General features: G+C 42.1%; 1 protein-coding gene across 4 annotated transcripts in view; it reads left to right on the plus strand.

The window, feature by feature from the left end:
- The window catches only part of LOC8026993 (serine/threonine-protein kinase MRCK alpha), a 187130-nt gene that overhangs the window by 58417 nt on the left and 106561 nt on the right, over window positions 1-22152 (plus strand). For all 4 annotated transcript variants that reach the window (XM_029966709.4, XM_029966711.4, XM_029966710.4 and 1 more), the window contains exons 2-7: window positions 6043-6134; window positions 12930-13013; window positions 13075-13170; window positions 15978-16220; window positions 17614-17670; window positions 20002-20145. In XM_029966709.4, the coding sequence (XP_029822569.1) occupies window positions 6043-6134; window positions 12930-13013; window positions 13075-13170; window positions 15978-16220; window positions 17614-17670; window positions 20002-20145 (716 nt within the window). The remainder of the gene's footprint in view (window positions 1-6042; window positions 6135-12929; window positions 13014-13074; window positions 13171-15977; window positions 16221-17613; window positions 17671-20001; window positions 20146-22152) is intronic.

Raw genomic sequence — 22152 nt, forward strand, 5'->3', positions numbered from 1 at the left:
TAATAAATTACACCGTCTTACGGTCAATCTAAAAATACTGCAAAACACCAGCAAGCTGGCAAGTCTCGTAGCGCCATAGCGGAGGAGCTGGCATTCGACAGTGAGGCACGTTCAGCAGCCTGCTGTGCCCTTTCGCTCGCGAAGCTATGGCGGCAGATGCGTGCACGGATGGAACTTTGGTTCTTCGAGTCCACACTTTGAAGGTGACGTGTCATTCGGGTTGAGGCAGACCCGCAAATGCTCATCTAGCTGATCTTCACTTCTTATATGCATATATCCCAGGAAATAAATATAACATCTTCAGTAAATCACAATGCAGGCTGACGTCTGACGAGAAACCTTCTTGTACGATGATTTAAATTGTGATTTAAGCTGCAGCGATCTCACTATGATGATTTTCCCACAAGAACTCATTTCTCGCAAGAAATCCTTTCCCACAAAACTAATCAAATAAATATGTTTCCATTTATTGTTTTTGTCTATAATGTGATGCTGTCCATGTAAATTTATTTTGTTTTGAATAATAAAAAAAAACACCTAGCAAACAAAAATGTATGACAGGCTGAAGACAAGCAAAATGTGGTGCTCTGCCGTGCTAATCAGAGAGGTGTGCCTTGCTTTTATCCACTTTTTTCGTCAGTTACGTTGTACCTTTGCAAGCGAATCAGAATGTGAAGAAAACAAACAAAAGCAATTATGCTTGCATGCACACGTACACAGACCAACAAAGAGAGTGACTCAGAGAGACAGGCACATAAAGGCAGATCTAATTGTATACATGTAAGGTTGATCTCACTCTGATCAGTATATATACGTTTTGTCTTACATGAGCTTGCCACTTTTTTTTATAAGATTACACTGCCTTGCACACTTTAAAAGAAACCAAAAGAAAAAGTTAGTTGTTGAACAACTCGCAAGCTGTGCTGAAGTTCTGATGTCATAATTTGTTGAATATTTTTTTTCTTTTGTTGCTTTTACTTTTGGTGCAGCTTTGAAGCCATAATGCTTTGTTTGGAACCTGTCTCGGAAGCAATGACAACAATGGCACCGTGTGCACGAAGGTGATAGAATACAATTCTGAGCTGTTTCCACGGGGTTTTCGTATAAACTTCAGAGTGATTCTTATTTTGCTTTGCTGAAACATCACAGATAATAAAGCTTTCTCAATCACCAAACAAGTCAAGGTACTTTTGTTTTAGTATGACATGGTTTATGTCAAGAAAAAATGTTTGAATTAAAATGCACTTTTCAATATAATTAAATGTACAACTTTTTTTTTTGTTTACACTGTTTTCAGTGATTGGGTGAAGTGAAGAATCAATTTCTCTGTTTAAAAAAAAAAAAGAAACGAACTAGTAGAAGTTGAACTGCTATTTTCTTGGGGTAAAGTGACTTAAATCATATAAATCTGATTTATATTTGATCTTAATTAAAAAAAATAAAACCTGATTTGTTTAATTTTTTAAATTATGATTTCTTTATTTTTTTTTTGGGTTGTATCAGTTATCTTGCATTAATTTTATTAAAAACAATTCCAGCGTTTTGTTTTGCATGTCAAAAAAAAGTGATTTGCACGTCCGAAAGAAGGCTGGTAAAAAGAAAAAAGAAAGCAAACATGAACTGCCAGATTCAATGTCCAGTGATTTCAAGTTTCGTCATACTTTTCCTTAGATTCCCATTTTTCACTCTGTGCACAGTTTTTCTTTAGGAAGTACAGACTGCATGTGATACTGGTCCAGAAATATTATCGACACATACGACGGAACGTGCCTTCAACAAAGTAGCATAGGATGCTATTCCAGTCTGTCCCATTGTCGCTAAAATATGCAAGCATTACAGCACAAAAACAAACACAAAGTGGCGGTGTAGATTATATCAGCCATGCTGATACAGTGTCAGACATGATAGGGAGACCAAATTTCTCGTCTCATATGGCACGAGTCTATCAGTGTCGCTCCCCCAAACACAGACGATGGCAAGTTGAAAAAACTATGAAGCTTTGTCTCAGCACAACACGACACATTACTGTTGGCGGCAGCAGTTCGTACAGTCAGCCCAGTGCAGCTGCACTGCTCTGACCAACGCATACCAATGTATGCAGTATGGTTTCGTTTGGCTGGGGTACTCGCAGTCCGGTGACAATCAGTTCATCGAATAACGTTTCATCGACAGATCGTTTCAGCAACATGCGAGGTTTCATCGACAGATTGTTCCATTGACAAGTCGTTTCAGTGACAGCTTAGATTAGCTTTTTTTTTGTAATAAGCTGCATGAGACCGTCACCGCGAAGCAGCGTGTACGGGTCGGTCAGGTGGGTTAACATTTTTGTAATGAGCTGCCGCAGACTGTTGCGCGAAGCTGCGTGAACGCAGGCGGGGGAGAGGGTTAACGCCCACCCCAGTGATACACGCATGACAAAATGTCCCTACAGCGTGCAATTCGCTTAACGAGTGTCAATAGGACGTTTGTGTTGACGAAACGTCTGTCTATGAAACGTAATTCCACGAAACGTGTTTCGACGCAACGATAGGGACTCCTCGCAGCCTACCTTCGGTAAGTCGCGTCAGTAGCAGGGAAGCTAACAATGAGGTCTATCTGGTCGAGTTAATTAGTTTTGTTAAGTGCGCTTCTCCCTGGACACTGGTGCACTGCAGAGAAGCGACACTCGCAGAGTGAACTCCATGATCCTGCGGATCTTGCTCTGTCGTAGCGAGGCCGCATGTTTTTGGGAAAAACATTCCTTCAGAGTTCAATGGCGCATGCGTGCACGTCGGGTGTTTACGAATCTTGCTGTCCGTTTTGACCATCCCTGAAAGAATTCTTGTACGTAGGATATGTCATAAGGTCATCAAGTGGCGCGGTGTCATGTGACCACCAACCCCTAAAATTGGTGGGTGAGACATCACCTGCCAAATCTAGGGACTGGTGTTATATCTGTGTTGCGTTTTTATGCCGCTTTTAGGTCGGTTTTTTTCCCCTATAGCCACACGTAACACACACACATAGCAGATACATATATCCCACACAATGAATTCCATGTTAAAAAACATCTGTGAAGGTTGATGGGACAGACATACATGCCTTGCAATAAAATGTTCAGAATAAAACTATGGTTATTATGCAAAATAAACTTCAGGATGTGATTTTCTTTTAGCCTGCGTGCATAATAAGATGTATATATATATTTTTTTTAAATTCAAGATTTGGGGAAAAATATTTGGGTAGAGCAAGAGAGTATAAAAATGACCTGGACCAGGTATAGCTTGGCATTACTGTACATTTAATTATTTATCTCAAGTTCCTCTTTTACTTACCACCTCTTTGTAGGCCTTGGACTCTGAGGGCGCAGTCAATAAATAATGACTTCGAATTATAATTAAACGTGCTTTAGCGGTGAGTAAATGGATGCAGAAATAAGCTGCACATTCATAATAACTAAAAACCTTGTGCCAGTAGTGGTCCCTTTAGCTACATGTAGGCATTGTTCTGTTTCTCAACGCGCACAGTTAAAGAGATGAAGAAGAGGTTGGTGGACACATCTAAGAGGCTATAGTCAGATATAAGTTAAGACTGCACCAGAAGCACCTCCCACACCATCATCACAGCCAGCCGGTGTTTCTCTGCAATGCGCAAATAGTCCGCTACCGAGGCACACGTCATGCTGACGTCTGTGAGGACCGGTATGCACCACTCGTCTGGAAGGACAAGACAGGCTGGACACAGAAAGATAACGCAGCTTGTTCGAGCAGGCCCAGCAGTCGAGTGTTTCCCCTAGCACGCCCTTGGCAGTACCAACGTCTTTCTCTACCACAGGCCTACACGTCGTACATCTCGTCACAGCTGGGTATATTTAGAAATCATTGGGTTTCATTAACAATAAAGAGCCTTAGTCAGTTTAAAGGGTAACTGCAAAGAAAAAAAAGTGTATTTTTAAACAGCCTGATTGGGACAAACATGTCACAAAACAATTTTTTCGCCAGAAACAAAAATTTTTACAGCAATATTTATTGCGCGAGACTGATTTTAGTTTGCGGCTATTTCGTCAGTTTTAAATCGCGCTCCACAAAGTTGGTATTATACGTCACGGAGTGACGTATACCAGCCACTCCGTGCGCGTCGAAAGAGCGGGAGTCTCAAATGTGGAGAAGTTGTGACCCCGACTAAATTACGTCCTGTGGCATAAATATTCCTAGAAAAAATTTGTTTTTTCGCAGAAGATTTGTTTTGTGACATGCTTTTCTCAATTAGGCTGTTTAAAAAAACACTTCTCATGGAACAATCCATGAGATGGATTGTTCTTTTTGTAAACAGATTGAGGCATGGTATATGAGCTCACTTGGTCTTTTTGATATTTTATGAATCCTTGTTTCTTACATAATCATCTGCATGCACAGTATCTCTGTTTCCATCCCAGACCTGTTTGGTCTTTGTGCATATTTGAATTGAGAGTACATTCTCTCAACATCACAACTTACATTTGCAATGCTCAACCAGGGGCAGATTTAGAGGGGGGGTCCGGATCTGTCCTAACCCCCCTCTTGATTTCTGCATGTGTAAAATTTAGGGTGTTAAACGAGGGATAGGGGGAGGGGGTTCCTAAACAAATGGTATGCTGACAAACACCTGACCCCCCCCCCCCCCCCCCCCCCCCCCCCCCTTGCTCATAAAATTCCTACATCCGCCCCTGTGCTCAACGACGTCACTGCAGTTAGACAAAAATAAAGCAAAAGAGGGTAGTTGGTCATCTGTATCTTTTTTTTTTTTTTTTTTGGCAAAAGATAATTCATAATGGGCACAAAAGTGGCATTTAATGACTCAATCTATTTCACCGCAGTTCAATGGAGCCAACAGAATCTAGCTTTGTTTCCAAGGTCAAGAGCTGTTGCACGTGTTTCTATTAGCCCTTTGTTTCCTAGAAAATATTTCTGGAGCAGAATAATTTCGGAAATGGTGGAATCCATTTTCTGAGTTTGGTGGAAAATGTAGTTTAACCTGATTTTTCAAAAACATGTTTGGGATGTAAATATCAAGAAATATTGGGTTTTATCTGAAAACGAAGGATCCTACATATAATGCATGTTTTTCCGAGTTAACAGTTGTTGCTGCTGTGTGTTGCAGCACTACAGATACTCTCCAGGTGGACTTCCCTTTGTAAAAGTGTAACTTTTGTGGTGATGAAAGGTTGTTGTACCTCGACTCTTTTGAAAAACAAATCTCCACTTTTCATAGTCCACAAAAATATTCTCAAATAGAGTTCTGAGTGGTTAATTCCTTTTGAAGACAAATGTGTCAGTTCGGCCTCAATCACATTGTTTGACAGAGCTGGCATTCTTGAGCAGGTTTGATGCGTGTTGGGGACAGATGACAATGTATTTTCTGGTTTGTGTTTCACGTCGATTTGTGTTTCTTCAAAATAAATCGGTTGAGAGTCAGTGCTTTGTTTGTGCACTTCTTCTTGTCCTTGGTTTCTTGGCGCTGTTTATTTCACCGTTAACCCCTTTTGGCCTGAAGTCTTTTATGGTGGTGGAGACTAGCTTTCTTCTGTGCTTTGTATTTTTTTATTGAATTAAAATACCTTGGTGTTTGAACTGCAGGCATATATATTAGTAAACAAATAAAATATGACAGATCATAGACTCCATACTATAAAAATATAGGACGTTGTCAGGAAGGTCCATAAAGACCAAGGGGCCGACTGCCTCAGCGTGTAAATGTGTTAACTAATGTTTGGAGGAATAATGAAGGAGTGAGCATAATTGCGACCAAAAAGAGCGAAAAAACTGTCTAGCTTTTTGCACACTGGTAACTTTAACAAATATTGCTCGGTCTTCCCATCAATGCGAAACCTTTATTTTGACATCGAGGTCATACAGGCACCCACAGACCCCAGCCTACATGTATCATTGTATATTGCTTCAATGCATTTGTCTTAGCACCTATCATTTTGGGGTGGAGTCACGTTTTTGTTGTTGTGACGCTACTGAGTGTATCACTCCCAAGGATATGTTCTGAGCACTGCCTCGCTTTCTTGCTCTTCTGCAGTCAAACCTGTGGTTCAGAGGATCAAGGACCTGAGGCTGACCAAGGACGACTTCGACGTGCTCAAGGTGATAGGAAGGGGAGCGTTTGGAGAGGTGAGTTTGGCTCTCGTGGACCATTGTGGGACTTCCGCTTTTCTTGAGTTGCGGCATTGACTACAAGCAGTGTCCTGAATTTATTCAGTTCTTTCTTTTTCTTCAAATTTGGAGGCTAGTTTTTCAAGGATATTGCTTATAAAAGATTACGAGCTTGTTGTTGGTTAGTTTCGTGTGATTCCTAGTTGTTCAAAATTAGGAGAGAAAGAACTCTACTTGTCGTGCAAACATGCAACAAATAAACTTGTCCTTGTAGTGTGCATTTGCAGTAATGCCACATTATACTTGAGCCTATATTACAAATACAGAAGCACCATGAAGAGCAAGCTGTAGCTTGTCGGGTAGTACCAGTAGTACTAGGCCACAGAGATATTACTGATCATGCGCAGAGGCAGATTTAGGGGGAAAGGGGGGAGGGGGGACCGCTTCCCCCCGTCCTCCCTAAGTTCCCCAAGGTCAACCTTTTTTTAATGAAAGAAATAGTATACTTTAGATAAAAAAAGTCAGTTTTGTGACATAGCAGATATTGAGATCTGGGCAATGTTTCGGCCTTAACGTATACTGTAAGCAAACTTAATTTTCGTGAGGACCTAATTTTCGCGAATCGCCTACAATTCGCGAAAAATAAGTCCCACGAACAATTTTGGTAAAATCTATATTGAGATCCCACCACATTGAAAAAATTAACCCGCAGATTATTCCAAAACTTCAGCTTTGACCTAAATCGAGAAATATTAAGCCCGCAAAAAAATAAGTCGTATATAGTATCTCAACAGACTCCTCCCCCCCCTCCCCCCTCCCCAAGCTGGCCCATAAATCCACCCCTGATCATGCGTGCACAGTGCAGCATGTGTTCTGGAGCTTTGTCTGACTGAAACTTTTACTTGGGGTATTTGTACCCTTTAGCGGTCATTGATTTTGAGAATTGAAGCTTTTCAGATACATCAGAATTACTGACAGTTCTATCACATAGTGCCTTGAATTCATTGGGTGAATTAAAGAAACCAGACGAACTTGAACTCTGGCGACTGATCTTGTTTCCCATTTCTGCGTGGACAGTTCCTTTTGGAAGACAGGGGAATGTCGCCTTCAACACTCTAGTGTTGGGGATGGTGCCTCTGTAGCCTTAGTGATGCCCACTTGGGACATGGAATATGTACCATGCTGTTTAATCCGTAGCCAAATCAACATCTCTGTCACCAAGCTACACTTGCCATAATATTGTTGCTGTGATATGGTTTTAGTAGATATTGTTAAAAGTTACATTGTCTCTCTGCATGACTATTGGGTCCATAGCTCATAGCGGGAAAGTCATAAATAAATCGCATAAAGTGATCACACACTAGAAAAAGTTCACACTTCTTAGAAAATTAAAGGCAAAAAACAATTCTTGAAGAAATTTTTCCTAACATAAGATCCTACAAAAAGAAAAGAAAGTGGCCTATATCATCAAAAAAGTCTTAAACATCGAGTTCACAGCTAGTTTATGCTTGAAAGAGTTCATTCATCAAAAATATTCATGCATGGAGACTCTAAATCGTTAAATGAGAGTTGCACGCAAATGAATGCTAATATTTTTTCTTGAACGAAACGACAAAGTAGCGAGTGGTGTCTACAAAAGCGAGCAGGTGTGTGAAAATGTACAGAGCTTATTAGGTCAGCATCGAGGTGACCATGAATTACTTTTTCTAAAACGAGAATATCAAGGGTCAGTTGGCAAGTGGATAGATTTTGTAAATTGAACCTTTTGAGTAGGCAATTGTTGACATAAGAACATCTTCTGTGGAAATACCTATCATATACATTACAAATAAAAGATTTTGTACAGTTTCAATTTGCAATACATCAAAGGCCATCAACAAGTCCGTACTACTCTACTGAACTTAAGTTTTGTTCGTATGATGCAGAAAATTAGACGTACACTGTAAAAATAATTCCTAAAGTAACATGACAGGCGAGAAAATAAATCAAGCATTCGTACAGAAGAGGCAACAACCTATGTAACATGACCAGAAAAAGGAAGCTTGGTGTCGAGTTAGATTTTGAGGTCCCGAATCATGGTGACACGTGCAATAGTAGGGGACTGAAGAATGTAAGGAGAAATAAAATCTAGCATTTTTGTAACATCATCAGTAGTTTTGTTTTGTCTGGATTAAGCATCATGTTGAACGCCACTCAGAGACATAATCCATATCCTCTTGTAAGATACTGTAGAGGATGATCCTATATTTTTAGAAATCTTGATGTCACCAGCAAACATTGGCAGGCGTGAATTTTTTATGCACATTTCAAGGTCGTTTATGAAAGGGAGGAATAGAAGAGGCCCTAAGTTAGACCCCTAAGGTATCCCAGATGTGGGTATGAAGCTATCAGAATAGCTATTCAGTATCCTAACGCTACTTACGATCAGTCAAGTAGGTCTGAAACCAACTTAGAAGATTCTGTGAGAAACCATATAAGAACAACTTATATAGTGGAAAATCATGATTTACTTTATCAAAGGACTTTGTCATGTCAAAATAAACAATATCTACTTGACCCCCAGAAAGTACTACAGCAGTGGTTCTCAACCAATGTTTTGCAGGCCCCTTGTGGATCAGTTGAGATGATAGAGGACCTTGTTTATGATGAGGGGAAGGGAAAGGTATATGTTAATTATGAGAATGATGTAATAAATGGATATAACTAAGGCCCATGTGAAGTAGACTTCTCTCATTGACATACACACGAGAAAACTGATTTGAATATTGGAATGTTTCTTCTCAATCTGGAAAAGAAAGGCAACTTTTATTGCCGGGAGGCATAGCTTCACGGATCCCTAGGAGGGATCTGCAGACCCCTATATGAGAACCACTGAACAATAGGAACTAAGTAATCAAGAATTTAACAGAAATTCATTTCTACCGAACGGCCCTTCAAAAAGCCATATTGAACACTACTAATTATATGTCGAAAGTAAGAGAAATCATGTGAGTGTGTGATTATTCCACACACCTTCGAGAATGTTCATAACAAAGATATCGGTCAATAGTTGTTTACTTTACAAGTGTCACTGTTTTTGTGCACTGAGATGACAGCTGACCTTTTCCATGGTGATGGAATAACACAGAATTTCAAAGGAAGTTTAAATATGGGACATGAAGCAGGAGCAAACACATCGGTACAACCCTTGACAATAAAATTTGGTATCATATCTATCCCCACTGATAACTTTGCCTTAAGCTTTGTGATTGCATCTAGAAGCTTATTCATATCAATATAACTGATAATCAGTGAGTCCTGGAAAGGGACATTGTTAAATTTTGCACTGTCTGTAAATAAATCTGTTGAGTAGCATTTACAAAAATGGTTGTGAAAAATATTTGCAGCTTCAAAAGGAGACAACACGTAACCAGTAACGAGAAAAGAGTCAAAGTACAGGCTAGCTGGTGGAAGTCAACCATTTCGTCGTTTACCCTGAGACTGGTTTTTTTTTTGAAGAGCAGAAGTAACAGAAAAAACAGCATGGTGTAATACGCCAAAACAACAGGGACAGACAAAACGAAGGTAGAACTAGACAGGACGCGGCGTAACTTTCAACTGAATTGTTTATTTAGAAGACAGAATTTAGGAAAAATATAATATAAAAGCAGGCACACGTGGCAGAACAACAGATAAGGTCCAAAAAACACACCCCCCTCAAATGCCAGTGTCATTGGTTCTTCAAATAGTAGAATTCTTTATCAGTCAATGACAAAGAGGGAGCGCTTATGCAAGTATTGTCGCGGTGGGACCTAATCAGGAAAGCTTCATGAATTTCTCTTGCCGTTTTTGTTTTATAATGGCCCATGACACAGGTGTCACCAAAGATGGGGCTGCACTTTTCAGAGTTGGGCCCGCAATCGCAACGGTCACAATGAACCGCTAAGTGGCCAGACGGGGACTGTCTGATCGCCAACGCATGCTCTCTGACCCTATCATTAATGCATCTCCCCGTCTGGCCAACGTACACCTTACCACATGACAAGGGGATTTTGTACGTGACACTGGTAGCGCACTCGCGGAACTTGGTGACATGTCGTTTTTTGCATGACTCTCGTGTCACATCCGATTCGTCTCCTAATCGGCTTATCCTCTTACACAGCGAAGAAAGTTTGTTCGGTGCTGAAAAAACGACTGGTATGTCAAAGCGATGGGCCACCTTCTTCAGATTGTGGGACATCTTATGTATGTACGGTAGGACAACAGGCCTACCTACTCTCTTAGGAGCCCTTTCGCACACTGCGCTGTTGTCTTTTCTCATCTTTTTTGCTAGGGTCTCTGAAACATCTCGAAGAACATGACGGGGGTACCCTGCCGCTTCAAGTCTGCTGAGTTGAGAATGAAAACTGTGACACGAGAGTCATGCAAAAAACGACATGTCACCAAGTTCCGCGAGTGCGCTACCAGTGTCACGTATAAAATCCCCTTGTCATGTGGTAAGGTGTACGTTGGCCAGACGGGGAGATGCATTAATGATAGGGTCAGAGAGCATGCGTTGGCGATCAGACAGTCCCCGTCTGGCCACTTAGCGGTTCATTGTGACCGTTGCGATTGCGGGCCCAACTCTGAAAAGTGCAGCCCCATCTTTGGTGACACCTGTGTCATGGGCCATTATAAAACAAAAACGGCAAGAGAAATTCATGAAGCTTTCCTGATTAGGTCCCACCGCGACAATACTTGCATAAGCGCTCCCTCTTTGTCATTGACTGATAAAGAATTCTACTATTTGAAGAACCAATGACACTGGCATTTGAGGGGGGTGTGTTTTTTGGACCTTATCTGTTGTTCTGCCACGTGTGCCTGCTTTTATATTATATTTTTCCTAAATTCTGTCTTCTAAATAAACAATTCAGTTGAAAGTTACGCCGCGTCCTGTCTAGTTCTACCTTCGTTTTGTCTGTCCCTGTTGTTTTGGCGTATTACACCATGATGCAAAACCAACTAGCCCAACTAGCCATCCTCAGAAAAAACAGACAGGTCTCAAACTCAGCTCAGAGCTGAGTTTGAGTTAGAGCTGAGTTTGAGACCTGTCTGTTTTTTCTGTTACTTCTGCTCTTCAAAAAAAACCCCAGTCTCAGGGTAAACGACGAAATGGTTGACGTAACCAGTGTCACTGCGTTTATACAAATATTGTTATTTCTTTCCTTTGTATGCTGCCTGGCATATTTCGAAAACATATCCGGATTTCGGTTAAGAGAGCTTTTAATTTTTGCTTTGTAGACCTGTTTGTCATGTTTGCATAATTTTCTTGCATGTCCGGTAGATATTGAACTTAGTGTACCGTAAGTCCATACCACTGCTCCAATGCAGTTTATGAAGTGCCTTTTTTTTTTTTTTTTCGCTTATACAATTTCAATTCTTGAGAGGACCAAGGCAGATATTTAGATCACTTAGAGGAACTTTTTGGAAAAAGTATGTCCATTCCTTTTTTAACAATCTGAGTTAAAGAATCAGTAGCGGTGTCTACAGTTTCGTCCTTTAGAACCGGCGACCAATCATAGACTCTGAAAAATTCATGATTTTTATATTATTACCTTTGCTGTAATTGTGTCTGGGATAATTCTGGTGGGTACTCTGATCTTCTGAAATGTCGTAAGTGATACAAAAGGTGGGGTGGAAAACATGAGGAAATACTAGCGAATCAGTGGCAGCCTTCAATAAAAGTGTTTGAGAGAAAGGGGTCAAGAACGTTCCCTACACAGTTAGGAATTTGATTGTATTAAAATAGTCCAGTAAACTGAATAAAATCAAGTAGACAATCGACCTTCTTATTTGTTCGCAAGTTTAGATTGGTTGCATTGTTAGACGACCAATATACACCTGGGAGATTAAAATCTCCATAAATATGGACGCGATATTTGGAAAAATTAATTTTCGTTTCCAGACTCTGTAGGTGATTACAAGAGATGCTCTGGTCGAAAGGAGGAGAAATAATAGTTCCCTATGAGATGCTTAAATTCGTCATTTGTTAAGACTTTGGTCCAGACACGTTCCTGGCAAGCTTCCAAATCTATCCTTGTGCAAGAAGGCACTGTCATCAACAGCGATTAAAACACTGCCACCAAATTTCTGACCAGTTGATGCGTAATCTGTCTCTTTTCGATAAAGGGTGAACGAGGAGGGAAAATATTGATTTTCAATCTCCCTCCTCATCCTATGTTCTCAGAAACTGTCAATGCCTGAAGCAATGTAACCCCAGCACGCACTGAAGGGAACTGCCTGTTCCACCTGGATCTGCATGACAAGATCTCTTCTAACCTGGCGTTTTTGGCATGCCTCTTCAAAGGAGGGAATGACCTTTTTTTGCTTTTTAACATTTGGTACTTTTCGGGCACAGCAGTGGGTCGGCACGTCACCGCATACTCGGTGACGCGACTACGCAGTAAGGGCGGATTTTGTCAAGTTTGCTCGGCCGCCTCCGGGACTGCTGACTTCTTTGAAAACGGTTTGTTGGCCTACTGAATAGATTCTGCACCATCGGCATTTTGCAATGGCCAGACAGATGGTCGTAGTGTCTTGCAAAAAGTGGACTGGGTCACGGCAAAAGTGGGAAAGGGCAGCTTAAGAAGGAGATAAAATTCTTGGTACATTTCTTCTTGAGGCTTTTGAGGTTTTGCTTCTCCGAGGCTTATCTACCACGCAGGAGCAACGGTGTTTGATGCAGCCTCTAGCCATTTCAGCATAGAAAGAGGCATCTAGGGGCAGGTGTGAAAGCCTCATTTCCAGCTGTAATCTGAAGACACAAACTGGGGCGTGTTCTCTCTCGTTGGACAGGTGGCTGTGGTGCGAGAGCGGAACACGGGCCAAGTGTACGCCATGAAGATCCTCAACAAGTGGGAAATGCTCAAGAGGGCGGAGGTGAGGGAAGCATGCGTTGCGTGGTCTTTCTGCCCGTGACTCACTCTGCGCCCGTTTTCAGACGGCCTGTTTCCAAGAAGAGCGTGACGTCCTCGTTTTTGGAGACAGGCGGTGGATCACGAATCTGCACTACTCCTTTCAAGATGAGACCAACTTGGTGAGTGCAGCTGCCCTAGGGAATTCGTCTCGGGTCTTCCACCTTTTAAGGATACCCCAAGAAAAGAGTTCTTTTTGTTCGAAGCAAATGTCGAGAATCCACCCACTCAGCTTTCCCCCACAGAGTCGCGTGTCTGCTGAGAAAAACAGTCAACTCAAAACCAGAAAACCAGCATAAAGCGATGCGACATCGGAGACTAAGGGAGTCATGTCGGTTGTTTGAATTCCTGCAGCTGTTTATTCAAGATCTACGTATTTTTGGTTAGTCTGGTGGCCATAAAAGGTTGTTTTATTTTGTTTTGTTACTTATTTTATTTTTATTGATGGAGATGTGCCTCAGACGGCTTAGTGCTTTTAAAATAATCAAAGATGTTTTCCATCATTGCATCTGACAGAATAAAAAGAAAAAAAAAAGGGGGTCGCCTCTTTGGAAAATATGTACATCCACGGGGTTTGCGTTCAAACAGAGTGGACCGGGCCTGTTCGTAGACTGCGTGTTCAAAACATTGGGGAAACACATTGGGGAGCGGAGTTATGCTACTGTTTATGAAAAATTCAATAAACGCGAGGCCAGCTATGTTTATCGATAATGCATGGGCTAACTACGGCAGCGGTACAATTGTCCCGCACCACGCTGTTCACGAAGAGCTAGGCTAGAGACCAGTTCATGCCGGCAGTTTTGGGCCCAACCCGGCCCAGCCCAACAAAGTCCTGAGCCGACAAAGTCCTGACCCGAACCCGGCCCGGGTCGGACTATGGTTTGTGAATGTCAGCTCAATCCCGACCCGATTGATAATTATTTTGGCCTGAACCTGACCCGAACCCGGCCCAGGCGTGTTTTATGGCTTGCTCCTAGAATTTTTTTTAAGGGGGGGATATGGCCTAAGAGGGTCAACTTTTGATCCCTTCACTCAAATTTATTCATATTTTTAGGGTGAATTGAACTCTATTATGAGTGATGACATTTAAAGTTTCAGCCTTATAGGCCGAGTCAGCAACATACCATGCTTATCAAGCTCCAGGAAAAAGTTACTTTGTTATGAAATGTAGTGAAAAAAATTGCAATCCACAAAGTGTATGTTGTGAATACCCATAGTGCAAGTTAAAGTACGCTTTAATTGTAGAAACTGTGGTTCTAAAAAAAAACAATCGCACCCAAAAAGAACAAAACATCTACACCAAGTTTTGTGTTTTAAATATTCAGTTTTTATCATCAAGGAGTGAGTTTCTTCAGATTATAAGTACCTTAACGTGTTCCTCAGGAAATTTTAGTCCATTTTAGCGTCTGAAGTCCGTATACACTTTCAAAATGTCAAATGATACATTCCTCATACAGCATTTTCTTCCAAAAAGGGAAACTGAGAAAAATCCATTTGAAGTTTCAACTTTAAGTTTTTCTTTTTTTTCCTGAAGTCCCAGGCACATAAAATTCACCTGGAGCATAGGTAGTACCTTCTTCTTTGAAACTTCATTGTTTCCCTGGCAATAGCTGCAACCTTGCATCATTTGTAGGCGAGCTAATTTTAGTAGCAGGCTTTCCTCGACAGAACTAAGAGGCAAAAGATACTAGAGAAGAGCGGCAAAGTGGCAATTTGATCTCTAGTGGAAGATTGTGTCAAAAGGGTGTCGCCGAAGATAATACAATATCACGTCTTCGGGACAGGAGCAACCATAAACCCTGTACGGGGCTCAACCAATAAGACTGCTGATGCCATATTTTCGCGACTTTTTTTCTTTTGATGGACAGGAGTCTCTTGGCCATTCATGCTTTTAAACTTCGAAAGCTTCTACAGGCTCAGAGTAGATGGTACTTCCAATGAGGGAGAGATATTCTGTCTGTGTTGAACGAGCATGAAGCAGATCTAATTTAAAGATGTAAAAATTTGTTCCCTGCTGACTCAGGGGGCGGCTTGCGTGCGAAAATAATCTTTTGTGAGATAAATTGTGCATGTTTTTGAATGAAAGTTTGTGAAACCATTGTTTGGAAATTGATAAACATAAATATACTGTTTTTGAAAGAAGCTTTTTTTTCTTCTTAATTACAATTTTGAGGTTTTCTTTTTTTTAAAGGTTGACATATGACTTCGGTTTACTGCTGGGAAGATAATCCTTTTAGCAATCCCCTTTCCTATGCTGTGAGGGAAGCCAAGTTGGAGCAAGGTAAAAGGGGGAGAGGATATAGGAGAGGAGGAGGCGGGCAAAAAAGCGAAAGCACGAAGTGTACATCGGCCTTTAAACGGAAGTACGTCTTTCTTGAAAACAAGAATAATCGTAGTACAAAAATAAATAAATAAAAATAAAGCGAGGAAGCTTTTGTTTGAGATTGAAACCGTTATGCCTAGATTGTCGTACAAAAAGAAATAACGAAAAAAGAGAGGAAGCACTTGTTAGAGATGAAAACCTTTACCCCTAGATAGTTGCATGTGTGATGCTAAAAAACTGAGCTGTCCCCAAAAAATAATAAAGAAGGAATAATCCTTTTTTCCCCCTTTATCGCATTTAGGAACAGTAGGCATAGGTCTGGAAGGAAGGTTGAAAGTTTCAAAGTTTGATGATTGCGAGGGGGAGTGTGGTTTAGTCGTTTGCTGATGTTTGAAACAACACATAACACATTCTGCATTAGTACTGCCATAATTGCATTAATTTATCGTGAATCCTGCCCCTAGATAAAATCTGAATGCCTGGATGGGAAACGCGTGTTTCCCATTCAGGCACTTGCGAAGAAGTTTGTATGGGAGTCGAGCGCCTCTTTAACTGCGGGGAAGGGTCAGGACGTTTGTTGAGGGGGGGACGTCTTCCCCCTGGCAGTACCTGGTAATGGACTACTACTGTGGCGGCGACCTGCTCACGCTGCTGAGCAAGTTCGAGGACAAGCTGCCCGAGGAGATGTCCCGCTTCTACATCACGGAGATGATCCTGGCCGTGGACTCCATCCACTCGCTCCACTACGTCCACCGGGACATCAAGCCAGACAACGTGCTGCTGGACGCCAACGGACACATTCGCCTGGCCGACTTTGGCTCCTGCCTCAGGCTGTGCGACGACGGAACGGTGGGCCTGCCCCCAATCCTCTCTCGCATGACTGAGAAAGCTGCCATCGAGCCCAGGGCAGCTGGGAGGAGCTTCGGGGCTTGGACGACGCTTGGGCATCTCGTAGCCAAAGCAGGGCGGTAGGCACGGAGCATGTGCTTGAGGTCGGTCAATTGAAAGACGCCGATATGAGGCGGTCAAATTCGGAAGCGCTGCATCCTGCATAATGACTGTAGTCAATTTCAAGCTCGAAACCTGGTAGATGCTCCGCCTCGAGTGCTTGCTTCGTGCCTTTGAGAACACTTGGCTGCATGTGCGGCCAGGGCCTGGTGGAAGGCAACAAGCTCGTGCTAGAGGCAAAGCTCCGAGTATAAAGATGTCGGGTGACGTGTTTGAAGCCCCTCAGACTCGGTCACTGTGGTAACTATAGTTGTATGTCCATATCTAGCCTTTTTGTTACGTTTCATACGTTGTCCAAACTTTGCTGGTAACAGTTTAGGAAATTTGTGAAACTCATATTTTGATACCTGTAGTTTTGTATAAACCATAGACTTTTCCAGCTCTGCATAGCACCGTGGGCAGCTCTAGCTGCCTCGTAGCCATCCCTGTGGAACAACCCAATGACATCATATCGTTCGAAACCTCCACTAACAGATCTTTTTTATCGCCTTATGAAAGCCAAGATTGGGGTTAGAAGCCTGGTCCCAGATGTTTGGTACGGTGAAACTCTAGTAGCCCACTATTGTCTTCGTTCTTTCCACCATTGTTTTTGGTGAAAAGACCTTCGAGGTTCAGCCAGCTTGTCTAAGCGCCATCGGTGTAGATTTGCTGCATTGGATGCTCATGCGAAAGAAGGACCCTGAAAAGTGTGTTGAGGAAGCGCATAATGGAACTTGAGTATGATAATTGCTGAGGAACACATTTTTGCGTTTCCGAGAATGTGAGGCAGCCAGAGGATAAAAGACGGTGTATGTTTCAAGTCCAGAGCCTGCATTGCCGCTTGCATGGGTCTTCTGTCCCCTTCAAGCTGCAGCAATGGTCAGGTTACTCATGGATGCAGGTTTGACCAGCTGCATTAGCTCTCTCCATCAGGTACATACCTGACTAACAAGGAACAAAGAGCGGGTTGGTAAGAATACAAGAATCAAGAAAAAGACGGACGGCACAGTTCTAATCTGTCCTTGTCCTTTAGTGTATTTATTCTTTCTTTAATTCTTGCATACCTACCTGTTTTTCAATATTCAGCTGTCTAGTAGCGTGCCTTGTCTAGGCATTTACAGGCAGCAACTAAGGAGCACATTTGTAAAGATACTCATTTACTTCTCCTAGCTTGAGTTTAGGGACAATGACTGTGATGGGTGATATGTGGAATGAATTTGTACTGATACAGTGCCTCCTTCATCTCCTTTTGAAGGTTCAGTCCAACGTTGCGGTCGGCACCCCTGACTACATATCTCCCGAAATCCTAAGGGTGAGACAAGTTTTTCTTGCAGTTGCTAGCTACTACTTCTAACTGGAAGTGCCTTCTACGAGAATATTTATGCACAGAAGTTGCTCCTAAGGTAGCAGTGTGGAACTTTGTCCGGGTCGGCTGCTTTCATTGGCACTTTTTTCGGAGAAATATGTGTGTGGCATGCAGCTTCCTAGTAAAAAAGTGCAGTGCCTAATGCGAGCTGAGCCAGCTTTTTGTGTGCGGTGCAAATCACAGTTTGTCAGCTTGCAATATATTCACCAAATGATCCTAACGCATTTTCCGTCATATCGGCTTTTTTTGTTTTCTAACATCAGTATACCATGCAGTTTTTGCTTGCTTTTTTGTCGAGGTGCAGCCTTCCACATGTTATGTTCCTTTTGTACCTCTTTTTTATCAATGGCTCTTTATCTTTGTATCACATGGTACCAGTGTCTCTGGCAGGCCCAACCCTAACAGGTGTTTTCTTGTTTTATCTTGGGAGGGCACTTTGACCTGCCTGACCCCTCTTTCATTTTCTAGCCTTCACCCTCACCTCCTCTCATCCTCCTTTCCCTTTGATGATGTCATAGCCCTCCCCTTGAAGCTTCCCTTCAGATCTTGTCAGCTTGTGATGATGTGTACTGCAGCAGCACTGTTTGCTAATTGCAAACTTGTTAACTTGTTCAGTACTCTTGGGAAGATAAGAAGGTGGGTGCTACTCTCTGTTTCAAAGCACGCCTGGAGTAAACACGTTCCTGTCTCCTTGGTTTCGTTACCCTCCCCTCGTCTCCCTGGCTGCCCTGCCTGGCCTTGCTGCTCTTTTGTTTGATTAGATGCCTGGCTTCTGAGTCAACTATGCTCAGGCCAAAAAAGATAGTCCTTGTCTGCTCTGACCTGACCTTTGTGCTGTCCTATAAGGTTTGTTTTCATAGAGCGATGTGCTAGAATCTCGTGGACATAGATAATGGAAAAAAGGTGTCGAGCAAGCGATGCTAGGAAACATGGAGCAATTTTACTTCTATGGGTGGATCAGAAAGTTGTTACTTGTTTCTGGAGTTAGTAGTGTGCTTAAGCAGCTTGAGTGTGTTTGTGTATGTGATAGAAAGGGCATTTGCTTTTATATTCACGTGAGCTATGGCTGAAATAGTGTTTGTAAAAATTTGGAAGAGGCTTCTGTTGTGCAAAATATCAGACAAACTAAGAGCCTGGGAAAGTAGGCATAGTTTTTGTACATTTCTGTTACCAATGCACCAGAACCAACTCCTTTTGAATTTAGAAACAAGGATTGTAATAATTTTGGAAGGGGCCCTGAATTTAAGGTTTGAGAAGCAGCATTTTTTGTTGCGTGTGTGTATGTGTGGGTTGGGGGTGTGTGGGACCATTTTGATGTGCGAGGGCTGGCGTCATCGCAGGAACATGTTACTTTGCATGGCACTGCTTTCGGTTTGGTTAAGCCTGAGTTGCTGTTCGTTTGCATGTGATTGGATATGTAAGGTCTGTACTCTGCTTGAACATTCCTCACTTCTTTTGCATCACTGTGGCTTTCTTGTTAGCATAAGATTTGCATCCATATGCTAGAATAGAAACTTATCCTGCAGCTGTGTTTGAGCTTAGGACATAGAGACAACGATGAGAACTTGGGATATGCAAGTGTAGACATTCTAGTTGTCTGCAGATTGGTTTTTGAGAAGTAGCAAAACCCTTCCTGTCCTTCTCCATTTCTATTGCACAGCTGTGCTGCAGTGTTGTGTTCTTATACTGTCGAGTGCTTTGGGCAGGGTTAGTCCGGAAATATTATTTAAGTGCAGCAGTTTGTGGTCTCTTCGAGATATATTGGTTTAGATTCCTTTGCTTCTGAAACAAGTTTGCACAGTTTTAATAGGTTAAAAAACTTTTATGAAAATTTAATTGGAGCAGTTATTTATGAAAACCAGGTTTGGCACCATTTTCTTCCCAGGTCTTCCAATATTTTAGGAGAAAGTTAACCCCATATAAAATTTGCAACTGTCTTCACTGAAGTTCGCTTCTCCGTCAGTCATCGCTGCCCCTGGCAACACACATGGTTCCGTAGACACACTCAGGATGTCCTAACATACCTTGGATGTCTTACAAATGTTGGTAGGACGTCTGCACAGCTTGGGCTGATTAGAACTAAAAGCAGCGGAAGGTGCGCTAGCGATAGTTGTCCAATCTAGTTGCAAGCTAGCTTCTTCGCTTTGCCGGACTTTGCCGGAAAGGGTCTTGGATGCGCTCGGAGGAGTTGAGACTGTTTGTGAACCCATTGGCGGCACGTGTCTGGGCGTGTGCCCGAGCCGCCTTTGGAAGACCCTCTGGGGCGGGTTGTTGCAGGCGATGGAAGATGGGCAGGGCAGGTACGGCCCGGAGTGCGACTGGTGGTCCCTGGGCGTCTGCATGTACGAGATGCTGTACGGGGAGACGCCTTTCTACGCCGAGTCCCTCGTGGAGACCTACGGCAAGATCATGAACCACAAGGTGGGTTCCCCGAGAGGACTTCTGCTTTTCTTGTTTTCTGGTCGAGAATGCGGGACCGGAGGGGCTACGGGAAAAGGCCTCCCGAGGTCGGATGGCCCAGATAGGCACACCGCAGGAGTCTGGGTTGGGGACATGCACCGTTGTGCGTGATTCCACCTTTTTGAATGATTCCCTCTGTCCCTTATATCTATCGGGAACCCGCATTGGCTTGCCTGCCTTGCTGCATTGGTTTCGACTCTATGACTGTTATCAGGAAGATAACTTACTAATTAATCCAGTATCAGCAGTGTAAAAGCAGCACATGAACTTAGACACAAATTAGGAAGCCTGTTGTGTATTTCTTTTTTAATCTACGTTATAGTTTCTGGCTGTTCTTTTTCTTTGTGATCTTGCATTAACTAGCCTCGTTTTGAAGCTGTTAGTGCTATATAGGTGTCTTCACCTTCTTTAACAACATTGTTAGTGCACTGTAATCACGGCCTTCGTTTGCCTTACCATCTTTTATTCCAATATGAGAAGCATATAGTGGAGTTTATGCCACTTAAAGCAGCATTAGTTATAGGGCAGTTTCATTCAGATAAGATGGAACAACCGTGACCGGTTGAAATTTTAATATCTTACCAAGAAAATATATTTTGTTGTTTGTGGACCCTGGAAGACGTCTCCAAATTTTTTTTTGAAAAATAAAATTTATTTTCCCATACAAAAATTTTAAAGTTGCTGTCAGTCAAGTGCGTGTTTTGCGACTTGCTCGAAGTTGGCATTTTTTAATGGTTACAAAACACAAACTAGCTGTTGTCGCTGTGGGCTTAATATATTTTATGCAAAACAAAACAAACAATTAGTTAAAGATTTCTTGTTGTTTACGAAACTTTTTTATTTGCAATAAAAGATTACTTACATGACACATAACTTAAAAATGAACAATTGACTGAGATCAGTCTGGTTGGGTGGAATAATTAAAAACATGGTCCAGATGGCCCACAAGCCAATATGAATACTTGGACGGCTTATGCCACTACCAAAAGACAAAAGATTGTCCTCCTGGAGAGAGAACACAAAGTGTCGGTTATAGGATTCCATTCACATATTTTCCAGCCATGTACATCGGCGAAACCAAGAACTTTCAGGAGAGAATCCGACAACACCAAAATGACGTTCGCTAGTTCGACCTCGAGCGCAGCGGGGTATCTGAACACTGCGACATCGGAAGCCACCGCATTGACTTTAAGGACACCTATTTGCATTCTCGACGTTAAAACCAACTACCGACTTCGACTTTTCTTGGAGTCTTGGCACATACAGACTATGCCAGAAAACATAAATAGATCTCTCGGCACTTTGCTGTCCGCATATGTCCATGGGCTTCGAGACATGAGCAACTCAAAAAGGAATGCAAGACAAAAACGAGAACACTGCTCCTCAAGGGCCATCACCATAGTCACCCCTGAAGAAGAATCAAGTGGGCATCAAAGCGTAGGGTTCCCAATTAAGGCTTGGTCGGACGTCCCCCAATTTTAATAATGAGGCATGATGCAAAATCGTCCAAGTTCAGAGCTTTGTAACTCCACACTAAAAGATTTTGGAAACTTAATATTTTTTTATTATGATTGCGACATGTGGGTTCAACATTCATACAAGTTTTCACTCAAATTGAAAATGCACATCCTTCTAAAAAAGTCCCTCAGGTATAGTCAGGGACTGATTTTGCAATATTTCTGAAAGTCATTTAAAAAGAAAAGAAGAGCCATGTTCAGTTTTGTTTTAATTTTCAAAAATCTAGGTCCCTATTGTGCCTTATCAGGCTCTTCAAAGACATGGCAATATTTTTGTATTTTGCAATTTACGGCACACTCAATACGACCGAAATAGCAGAACTGGCGCGTTTCGTACATGTCACGAAACATGCACTAAACCGGCTGCGACTTTGCAATTTTTGTTACGGAATATGTATTTCATTTTTCTCAAAAAGTTTGTAGACATTTTCTTACGAGCACAAACAAGAAA

Source organism: Ixodes scapularis, unplaced genomic scaffold (assembly GCF_016920785.2).
Source record: "Ixodes scapularis isolate PalLabHiFi unplaced genomic scaffold, ASM1692078v2 PGA_scaffold10__122_contigs__length_95168666, whole genome shotgun sequence".
Taxonomy (NCBI): domain Eukaryota; kingdom Metazoa; phylum Arthropoda; class Arachnida; order Ixodida; family Ixodidae; genus Ixodes; species Ixodes scapularis.